The sequence below is a fragment of the Corvus brachyrhynchos genome, unplaced genomic scaffold (genome assembly GCF_000691975.1).
Source record: "Corvus brachyrhynchos isolate BGI_N302 unplaced genomic scaffold, ASM69197v1 scaffold94, whole genome shotgun sequence".
In the NCBI taxonomy this organism is placed as follows: Eukaryota; Metazoa; Chordata; class Aves; order Passeriformes; family Corvidae; genus Corvus; species Corvus brachyrhynchos.
In genome coordinates, this window is record NW_008238330.1 from 4,918,612 (window position 1) to 4,929,939 (window position 11,328).

The window sequence follows — 11,328 nt, forward strand, 5'->3', positions numbered from 1 at the left end:
AAAATTGCGCCGAATCTGTGAAATTGTAACGTGACACTGGTGAATACTTGTGTACCTGCAATATTAGCCGTAAAAAATTAGTTCTGGGGGGAGAGTGGCACATTTAGCTATATGTCATGGTGCTTGAATTGTGGCCAGTGTTTTTCAGTAAATCTTCATCAAGGTGGAAAACTTGCTTGTCAACCATCATTCCTACTTCCCAGAAAGTGTTATGCTGTTGTCCTTACCCGGCAGAGCCACTGGCGAGCCATCCTGTGGTGCAGCCAGCAAAAGAACAGTCCAGAACAGCCCTTTTCAGTTCTTCTGCAGTTGCTAAGCGAGCACTCAGGTCAACACAAGCTTTCTCAGCTTCAGCTAAATCCAGACCCTGAGAGTTGTTCTTGGACTCAAGTGCAAACACTTTCCCTGCAACACCAAGAAAGGACATGTCATCCATCATGGAATTGTACTCAATACATATTCAACAGAAATATTGCAAATTATCACAAAATAAAGACTTCATGCTTTTACTAAGTTTATTTTAATGGGCCACCTACTTTTTGGAAGGCGTAATTTAATCAAGACTAAGTATCTCATGTTAGCTTTTCTTTTAATTTTGTGCACCAACAGAAAAGCAAGTCATTCCTAACTCAGAGAAGAAGCCTGTCTCACCTCTCCAGGTCTGTGTTTAAGACCTGGAGAGAGAAAACATGATACTCTTTCATATGCACAAAAAAAGTCAAAGTTGGAAAGAACACCTCCTGTAGGCTACTAACACCAGAATCCATTGCTAAACATTTTACAGTTACTCCATAGCAACTACATCTATAAAGCAAGCACATGCCTAAAAACCAGTATTGCAGCCCCGTCTTCCATGTCAGAAATAGATTTATACTTATTGTCTAAAATCAAACTTATGTCATTCCAATGCAGACCACTTTGTTATCATACCTTTTTGGAAAGACAGACAAAATTTTTTATTAATGGAAGCTTTTTATTTTTTTTGAATGAGCATGAGAACATATTTAGTGTAACATTTTTTAATGCTATTTTTATTTTCAGTTCAGTTTATTTTACTTTCATTTATCTAGTACTGGGAAAGCTGAAAGGGTGAAAGTTAGAGGTTTTGGCAACTGGGAACAGGTCAGTTGGGGTTTTGGCAATGAAGCTTGAGAAGTTACTGGGTTATGGAATAAACATATTAGCTGGCTGCTCCAGAAAAAGAAATAAACAATGAGACAGTTTGCAGCTGACATTAAGTTGCCGTAACTATCTTTTTTCTGATGATAACATCCCTCAGAATACCTTCTAGATTTCAAAGGTAAGGACTGAGATTGCTTGCAGGTGCAGGAAGAAAATTATTAAGCACTGTTCATTCAGTAAATGCCTGGAAGCACTTATTTATGTCTTATTTCCAAAGTGGATTAGTGGCAGTGATTATATGAGTGCATAACTTCCAGCACATACTGAGTGTTCACTACGTAGCCAGCTTCACACTCATAGGAGATATTGACCAGTATTGGGAATCCTTCAGACTGATTCAGCCTGATTCTCTACCAAGTGCCACCCTCACCACATACTGTTTCAACAAATTGGTAAATCTAATTCTAATCCTAAATACGGGGAACTTATACAAGGTAGGCCTGCCCACAACAGCTTTCTGTTCTCACCTGTGCACAACTAAACCTACTAGAAGAATCACAGTCCTTACATCAAAACATGTAAAGTTTCCCTCAAGTAAATATGTTGTTTGTGTTTACATTAGCTAGCAAGGGCAGACAAGTCCCAATGAAGACTCCTGCTTTGGTGGGAATTCTACCTGTGCACAGCAAGAAGTCGTCCTGATTTGGGCAGATGGCAATTTAAATAAGCGGGACAAGCAGCTACGAGAAGGAATGGAAATTCAGAGTACGCAGAGTGATTTTCCTAAGGCAGTTAACAGTAGCTGACCAAGGAACACAGCCAGAAACACTGGTCAGTGTGATAGCCCCTAGATTACATTGTCTTTAGATTCTCCACTGCAATCAGTACCATTGACTGTAATTAGAACAGGGGGTTTTACACAAAGTAGTGAAAGCAGCAAGCCTCTACATCCCTCAGTACACAAACATCAGGATTCTTTACCACATGGCCCAAATAATGCACATGACACTAATGTAGCTCCTGTTTCCTAAGCCACGACAGACACAGTGAAGTGTGCATGGCTGAGGGAGAGAGACCATATAAGCAGAAAGATGATGGTTTTGAACAACCATTCTTAAGTTGCAAAACTATTTTCTCTCCTAAAGGAAAACAGAGATTAAGTGTAATGCTTTACTGAGGCTTTGTCCCAACTAAAAGCCTGTCTGCATTCTACATTTCAACATTTGTCCATCGGGATTGAGATGCATCATCCAAGACAAAGAGGACAAGTTTGCATAGCATCTGACTTAAACTGTAAACATTATTTTGACCCTTATTTTCCAGCTATTAGTATTTCAGTTAGAAGCCTTAAAGAAAGGAAAATCAGCAGGCATTGAGTTCCCTCTAGATTTAATTATAAAAAATATGGTTAATTATTTAGTTTTTTTACCAGTAAGCAACAGTTACATTTTTAAGGGAGTTTAGATATCCAAGACAGGCACCGAGACAGCTTCCCTTGACTACTGTTACGCTGTTTGTTAGTACTTAAGATACACTAACTTTTTACTAGAACCTATGAAGGTGCTGTCAAAAGAGAGCGTTGTCCTTTGAAAAGGTATCTGGGCTGTTCAAATTATATAAACAAGTGAATTATAAGGTAAGCTAGGAAAGACTTACTGGTTGGGAAGTTACAGTGAACTGCTTTATAGGAAATTCTGGTTAGCCAGAGGTGGGTAAAGAAGGCCAACCTGTTTAGCAGACTAACCTGCGAATCTTCTTCAAAGTTTTAGAAGCTCTGTGGCTATCTGCCAAGTTTTCAAGATGTGCCCTCTGGTTTTGTCTGATTTCTTACTTAGAAAATATCATAGTGAGTAAGGTTCACTTATCAGATGCTTGACCAATGGAATAGCTGGATCCTCAATATCGTGAGATGTGTCACATTACTGAGGGGCATTGGCAGGAAAAAAATACAGGAGATAACAGGAGATATGCTAGCATGGTAATAGGAAAAACACAAAAGCACATCAAAACAGGAAATCCCCTTAAACAAAAATGACTGCAACACTGAATTCTGCACCTTACAGTGTCATGGCTAACATATACAAGATATTGATGTATAGAATTTTTATCACTTTTTATCTCAAATGGTATCATTTTCGGTGTAAGAGAATCTAAGGGTCCTGGCTAATTATTTGTAACATTTTTATCGGTGCTAGTTAAAAGGTTTCTTAAAAAAGGATTTTCTCCCATACTTGATGACATAGCAGTCATTTTTTTATATTGGGGTGGTTGAAATCAGTCTTATCTCTGAGGCAGTATCAAGAGAGGTACTGTCATTTTGTTTTAAATATGAGACTGTTCTGTATTTCCATAAGACACAGGATGAAGGATCATGTCTGCATGAAGAATGTAGTATGCCTTTGATTGTGGTACCTTTGAGCAGCCCCTGTGTCTGAGCTCTCTCTTGACTCTGTCACTTCATTTCTGTCCTGTAACATTTGCTTCCCATAAAGCTTTCACCCCCCGCAGAGGGGTGAAAATTCATTACCAAAACTCTACACACTTTTCTGAAGCTTTTCTAAACAAAGCAAGTCCCTTTGATTTAAGGATCAAGCTAAAAATCCATGCAAAGTAGTATGTCTCAGGACGCTTGCTGAACATGTTGAGTTTAGCCAGGTTCAGAACGAAAAATATCCTTGTAACAGTAAGGTTCTTTTAGATTCCCATTTGAAACAAGTGATAAAGCTTTTAACTTCACTCATGAGGCATAAATAATAAGACATCATTCTTCCAATTGTTGTCAGTGGGATTCATAGCTCACATGAAAAATTCATGCTTGAAACCAAAGAGATTCCCTCTTTAATAACTAGCCTATATTAGATCGCTAGCCTCCACCATTATCTGATCACTCTTATTACAGAATATTGATTATATTTTGATATATTGATAATGTTTTAGTTAATTTTTGCAATAGATTCATACAGCTTTTACTTAAGAGTACCCCAGTGTACTCTGATTGAAAACATACCCACAGATGCATAAATCTCAGGTCTTCTAGGGATCATTTCTATCACTGTGTTCAATTCCTGCATAACTAGACTGTAGATTTCCCCCTGCAATTCCACCATCAAGTCCAAAAATTCATGGTTGAACTAGAGCATGTCTTTTCAACACGCATCCAGTCATGATTCAATGCCTCCAAGTAATGGAGAATTTACAGCACACTTTATAGCAAACTGTTCCGATGGTTCATTACTCTTACGCCACCTTATTTCCAGCTCCAAATTTTGCTAAACTCAGCTTCTAAAAACTGATCCTCCTAATACTTTCAAGACTTAAGAGACGTCTACAGTCAGATACATGGAAGTGCAAAAAAAGGAGTTCTTCAAAAATAAAACCAGTCCAAAAGCTGCTTCTTCATATTTTGTGGAAGGTCACTAGGTTTAGCAGAATTCTACTGGTTATCAATAAGAGAGTTCGGCCAATTTATTCTTTTACAGTAAAAGATACAACAAGAAGTTCTTCTGAGGTGCATAGGCACAGCTCAAAGACCACTGAAATGTGTTCAAATTTCTCCATGTCTTCAGCAGGATTTGCATTTTACTTGAAGAAGGAATATAAGACTGCATGGTAAAATATACTTTGAAGTAAGACTGTGTTTCAAAAATAATATAAAATGAAAGCACTTTAAAAGGCATGCCCAGTGTGCTGAACTCAAGACATGATGCTTCCTATTTCAAAGGATAAAAACTATTCTGTTTCAACAAAATAAATTTGGTGAAAGATGTGCAAATGTGGAGTTCAATACATTTTTACTTGAATGTTAAAAATTTAAAATTGAGGTAAAAGAGAGAAGAGAAGAGAAGAGAAGAGAAGAGAAGAGAAGAGAAGAGAAGAGAAGAGAAGAGAAGAGAAAAAAACACTCAGAAGAAGAAAGGGAATGTCACTTCTGTACTTCGAGAGAACATTATTTCCATTTCTATGGCTGTGTGTAACAATGTAACTTGATTGTAAGTGTAATGGTGGAGGACCCATTAACTCTACAATTGCAGACAGAGATTTGTCTAATTACCAGTTCTACCTAGAGTTCACAAATGTGGAGTTTATTTCTGTGAGAAACAAAAGTGAATGATGTCTTATTCAATTTAAAAAAATATTACATCAACAGAAAAATAGCAAAATCAAGAGGTCATCTCTGAGTTCCCCCTCAGTTAAACTCAGCTTGAGCCTAAATTTTGATTTTACTACACGCTTTAGGATCAAATAGTTGGAATTGTTCATGCAAGAATGTGTGCTGTTTTGCAAGTGGGAGATTGAAATTTGTAGACACCTGCTACTGAAACGTGAGCATATAGAGAGAGCAGAAGAGAAAAAAAACCATACATTTTTTTCCTTTACTTAAAAAAAATGATGCAAAACAAGCCAAATTAAATACTCTAGCAGAGGGGTTTCCCTACTTTGGACGTCATCAGTTTCTAGTTAGAGGCATGTCTCTCAGATCCTCACCTATTTGAGCCCAGCTCCCTGGACTCTAGATCCTTTCACTTGCAACCTCTGCAGTCACTATGCATGGTCACTACTGATGACTGGTGCGACCAATAGGGCTTCACATAGTCCAGATTTAGCCAACAGACCAACTCCACTTCGACACAATTAGTAAAGTTTGGGAATCAGCACATTCTTTCAATTCAGGAGTGTCTCAGTATGGTAAATGAATTGCCATCACCCTCTCCTGACATGCTCTGTCTCAGAGCAAGTACTCTGCAGAAAAGAATGGTTCATATTTGTGGATATGTTAGGAGCTGTGAAAAGACAAAACAGGGAGGCAAAAAAAGCAGAGGCAACTCCTGTGCGGGTTACAGGAAGTCACATCCTTGTTCTCCTATTCCGGTGCAAATGGAAAATAATTAAACCCCCTGAATTTACACTGATACAATTCAGAACTGCCACAATAACCCATATTATTCTCCAGTAACTGCACTAGCAGTAGCACACCATGGTACATCAGAGCAGGAACAAGCCCTTGAGGAGCCCTCTGTCCATCTGACCTGGACCAGAACAGCTTTGAGCAAGCACATTAAAATCAGGAAAAAAAGCTGCAAAGTGAAACAAAGCTGTATTTTATTTCTGCATTTCTGGAACCTATGTGTGCTACAGCAATATGTACCATGGTAAATAATGATCAAAAGAGATCAGTTAAGCTCTGAAGCTTTACACCTTCAAGAGACCTTGATGGCCACCAGTTTTATTGCCTGCTCTCTGTCACTACTTTTGTGTGAGATAATAAAGCGAAAGTCTTCCTTAGGGAAATATATTGCAGCCAGTTTCAGAGGTAACTGTAACAGGGGCCAGTCTGAATTTCACAGGTTTTTTATAAAGCAAATTCAAAATCCCTTTAGCAGTTTGCAACAGAGTCAGATACTTTCAGTTAAAAATAACGAATACACAAACACGTATGTGTCACTCAGAATGGTCTGTTTGCACTTAAGTGACATTTGCATCTATTAGAAACTAGCACAATTGTATTTTCACCTACGACTTAAAAAATGAGAAGGTGCTTTCTGACTGGATCGGGGCAGAATCTGCTACAAAAAGAAAGTATTCATCCTGTTTCATACTCTCAGACCTTCTTAAATACATAGTGGTAAATTTTAAAGCTGACATAAAGCGTTTTCTTCTGTTTTAACCCAGATGGTTTATAGGACAGTGTTGCAGTTGTTTGCTTGAATATTAATATTAGGAGAACCTACTGAAGATCAAGTTAATAGCAGACTTACACATCTTTCACAACACTGCATAGAATTTAAACAAAATTGCAAACCATATTATTATAATAATGCTTGACAATTGTAAAGTACTTGAGATATTCTACCTTTTAATTCTATAAATGTTTTACCACATGTGAAGTAAATTTGACAAACTGTTGAATGACAATTAAAATCTGTCATGAGCTCTGCCTTAAAATGATCTCCAACATTTTTTTTCCTTTCTCTTTTAGAAGATGCCTGTTTAGGAATCAAGAAGTTAGTTTAGTAAATTTTATGGAAATAATACGAATTAGAAGGTGGCCCTGAAAAACAAGGGGATCTTCAGGTGAAGCATTCTTAGCAAGGGAAATTATTATTCCTGTCCTGTGAAGAATCCTTTTTCATGGATATGATTTCTCCCCTCTCCTCATTTCAAAGGCATTTTGCTAGGGAAGGAGTACATCCTAAAACAGAATCACAGTTTTGCCTACTGCAACACAGTGCAGTTGTCTGACACATTTCTTTTCCTTTATGCTTAATGAAATGTAATTCTCTTAAAATTCACAAGACGGGGTTCTGTTGTATAAATGGCATTTTACTCAAAGCTGTAGAAACATACAGGCAAGATTAATTTTCTCCCTTTCCTTTGCCATACTTTGTCATCAGCTGAAAGAAATCTAAGTTAAGCAGGAAAAATACTCTGAGAACAAACAAGAAGAGATTTTTATTGCCCTATAATATTTAAGATCTGTTCTCTGGAATAATGCAGCAAACATCAATGGTAAAGGATTAGGGTATTGAAATTAAAAAATTCTGAGATTGGGCATAAATCTACCGCAGCTGTGAAAGTGGAAAAATGTGACCATTCAGCATTGCTCTCCCAAGAAAAGACATAGTTGCTACAAAAGTAAGTTGTGTTTTGGTTAAGACAAGTCGGTCATCGCTATCACAAGCTGAATCATTAAAAGGGCAGTATGCTACTGGAACCTTTCAAGGGATGCAGCCGTTCAGGATTACCATCAGTGAGTAAAAAGTCCCATTTTAGAGTAACTGGTAGCTGGTGCTTCAGCCAAATCCATGCTCTGATCACATCCTTCAGCAGTGAAGCGCAGATGAAGCTCATGTGCAGAAAGGTGAGCAGTCATCTTCAGCGTGTGTGGCACTGAACAGAAGAGGTTATCAAAGTCTTTCACTTCTTGGATTCCCTTCCTCAATACCTGCCTGTATAAAGTGTCACAGGGAGGTATCTGAAGTGGACAGATGGGAAAGTTCTTTGGAGAAAAGGTACTCTGAATTATGAGGAGAGGTCTCCTAAAATATAGCTGAGTCTTCTTAGTCGTGTTCTGGCTTTGTTTCATTATACTTATTTCCTCTGGAAAAGTTCACTATCCCGTCATTTTGTTGTAATGAAATAATCTTAGCCTTCTGGGATCTTATTTCCTTTCTCTGCTTAACCCCAGGATATTTGTAGAGTCTCAAAAACCTCTGAATCAGAAGTTTCCTAACACAAACTGGGGCATGTATTTAAGCTTCTTATTAAAAAAAAAAAAAAGTTGGTTTGGGTTTTTTTTTTTTTTTTTTTTTTTTTTTTTTTTTTTTTGCAATAACACATTTCAACATACAGCTCTCATTCCAGCCATAGTAACCCAGCCCAAACTGAATGGGAGACTCACCATCAGCCTGAACACAGATGATCTGAAGCATGAAGAATACAGACCCCACGCCCTGGAGAAAGGTGAGAGAGAATCTCTGGTAGCCTGGAGCCATTGCCCTGCTTGCAAAGCCCTCAGCCGCAGGAGGTTGGCTGCCGAGGCTTTTTCTCTCTCCTCCTCTGCACTTTCACAGCGGGGTCTGCGGTGATGATTTCAAGGAGCACTTTCCCTCGGCAGGATCCTGCGTCTTGGGTTTGCACTGAAGGCGGGAGGGGTGGAAAAAGAACGAGGGAGGGAGAGAGGAATCCTTGGCTTGGCTAGTTGTGAAGGGGAGGGGAAGGTGGGGGGGAGATGTCCAGCCAGCTGGGGTTGGGGAGAGGCTTTATCCAGCCCAGTCTGCAGGGCAGTGCACACAGAGAACCGGTGTGAAAAGTCACATTATCCTGCCGGTAAATACCTAATGGATCATGATGGAAGAAATGTAAAAGCCAGGAGGGAGAGAGAAGGGGGGGAAAGGACAAGCAACGGGCAGAAGTAATTCCTGGCTGAGAGGAGAAGGGCAGCTACATAGCTGCTGCTGGTACACGGTGAGTTTGTGGGCTTAGCTGTGCATCTCCAGAGGGATGGGTGCAGGCATGAGGAGTGTTTTCCTTTCCACAGCACAAAATCAGCCAGCCGTGCCTTGCTGAGGTCAGTGGCTGGGGGGGGAAGAGTGATGGTGTTCAGGTGAGGGCTGAGGAGAAGTGCCAAGCGGCATGGGACTCTGGGGACCAAGCCTCCCTGAAGAACAGCACTGGGACGGATTAATCTGGCTATTTCAGATTCCAGCTTTGGGATGGGCATGAGGAACTGAAGGTTCCTTTCTGATCTGTTCCTTTTTGAAGGCATGGAAGAGGGGGTCCATCAGCTGGTCTCTGTCAGCACTCCTGGTCCAGATGAATAGCCCTGGTCAGGCTTGAACACTCTGAAAGCAGCTGATGAAGGGAGCTCCCAGTTCCCACTAGCACTTACAGAACTGACATCTGTCCCTTATTCTCATTCATCTTATATTTGTCCCAACACAAGTCAAAAGAAACCCCCACAATGAGAGGAAACATACTAGTGGTGATGGCAGGATTTATTTAGCTAAATATATAAACTGAATAGTTTTGTGTTGCTGTTGGAACTCAGCAGGGTTCAGAAATGTTGTTTTCATATTCCCATCCTATTTTGCTTTTATTTCAGCTTCTTAAAATTTTTTCCCTTAGAAATTTGAAGCTGGGCAGAAACATTCAGTCTGGCAAGAAACTATGAGCCACCAGGAACAGAAATAAGGAACTGATCCTTCTCACTGCCAGAAGCCCTGGTGTCCTACAAGGCAAGGTGCTGGTAGGCAGTTGCAGGCATCAACTGAGAATGATGAACGTGCGCAGTGTTGGTTTCAGTCTCACAAAAAATTACTCAAGCTCTGGAACTCCTTTATAAGAAAGTCAAGGTAGCAAGTAACACCATAGCACTAGAAGTTTTAAAAATACCTACATCTGATGAATTGGGGAAGATAATGCTCTGATCCTGTTGATTTTAAAAGAATTGTAGGCTTCTTCCTCTTCTGTATGCCCATCTCTGGCATGTGAATGTACACGCTGAAAACTTGCAGATAGGTTTCAGGTAGCTTTGAATTTTCTGTTTATCCAGAGAATAGAAAGGGCAGCACGGTTATTTTTTGCTTTGCCTTTCCAACCTAACTCGTAAGGAATGCCTTCAAAATGAGAAGGATAGGAAGTTCCTTTCTTACCTCTTCCTTAACATAGGATGGTTGGTGTAACACAACTACAAAAGTGCACTTCATTTCAACAGAAAGTCTAAGCTCTGTACAACAGGAGTTAACATACAACATGACAGAAACAGAAAATTGTAACATTCATTGAGTTTATGTTTCTTTTACTAGAAATGGAATTAATGGCATAAAACGCAGTTTTATGATACACCAATAGTTCTACCCCTATTTTAAAAAGTGGTGGACACTTTTAGTGAGACAGCAAAGGGATTTCATTAAATTGAATAAGTAATTACAGCAAGACTCACAGACATTAATGGAGACCTAGCGTGACCACGGCAGTAGCTGCAGGTCTCCCTGACACTTGTCATAGGGATGATGACTTTGTTGCCCCTTTGTGTCCTCGTGAGTTTGGCCAAAGCAGGTGGAGGGAAGGACAGTATCTTCCGGATTTCCATCTAGAATTCCTAATGTCCGTTGGGTTAGTTTTGCTATAATTGGCTCATTTCCTTGTGTTGATATATGTAAAGGCATTTTGCCACTCTGGCTCCTGTCTTGGAAAATCTCAGCTTGTATTCTTGAGTAGAACATCTTACTAATTTTAAAGAATTACCACAAGACCACAAGATCTGTTCCTTTTTGAAGGCATGAACAGTTCATAGAATGACCTGGCTTCTTCTAGCCATCCCATCTCAACTGTAAAGTAAGTCTGTAAGTGTGAAAAGGTAAGGACATTTACCAGTTATTGATTCCTGGAAGGTAAGTATTTCACTGCCAAACAGTTGTCCTTCCAGTCTTATATTTCTATCAACAAAAATTCGTGGTCTTAGTGTATTTTGGAAGATTTTTATAAAGCTCAGCAGAGTAGGTTTTATACTTAGAAGATATGCATGGTTTTGCATTGAAATCAACATTAATAGAGAAAAAATCCTGCTGTTAGAATCAAACCCTTCTTGGAACCTAAATCTCAAAATGAGATCAGGAAGTTAAGATGCTTAGAAACAGATATAACATTTTGCTCAGAACCTCTGGCATTCATAGCACTACACTAACACATCAGTCAGACTATTCA

General features: G+C 39.3%; 1 protein-coding gene across 1 annotated transcript in view; it reads right to left on the minus strand.

The window, feature by feature from the left end:
- SUSD5 (sushi domain containing 5) overlaps window positions 1–8,837 on the minus strand; it is a 42,002-nt gene extending 33,165 nt beyond the window's left edge. Inside the window, exons 1-2 of the mRNA XM_008633846.2 lie at window positions 8,522–8,837; window positions 228–405 (exon numbers count right to left, since the gene is read on the minus strand). Coding sequence (XP_008632068.1) covers window positions 228–405; window positions 8,522–8,615 — 272 coding nt within the window. The 5' untranslated portion in view covers window positions 8,616–8,837. The remainder of the gene's footprint in view (window positions 1–227; window positions 406–8,521) is intronic.
- Window positions 8,838–11,328: the final 2,491 nt, after the last annotated feature.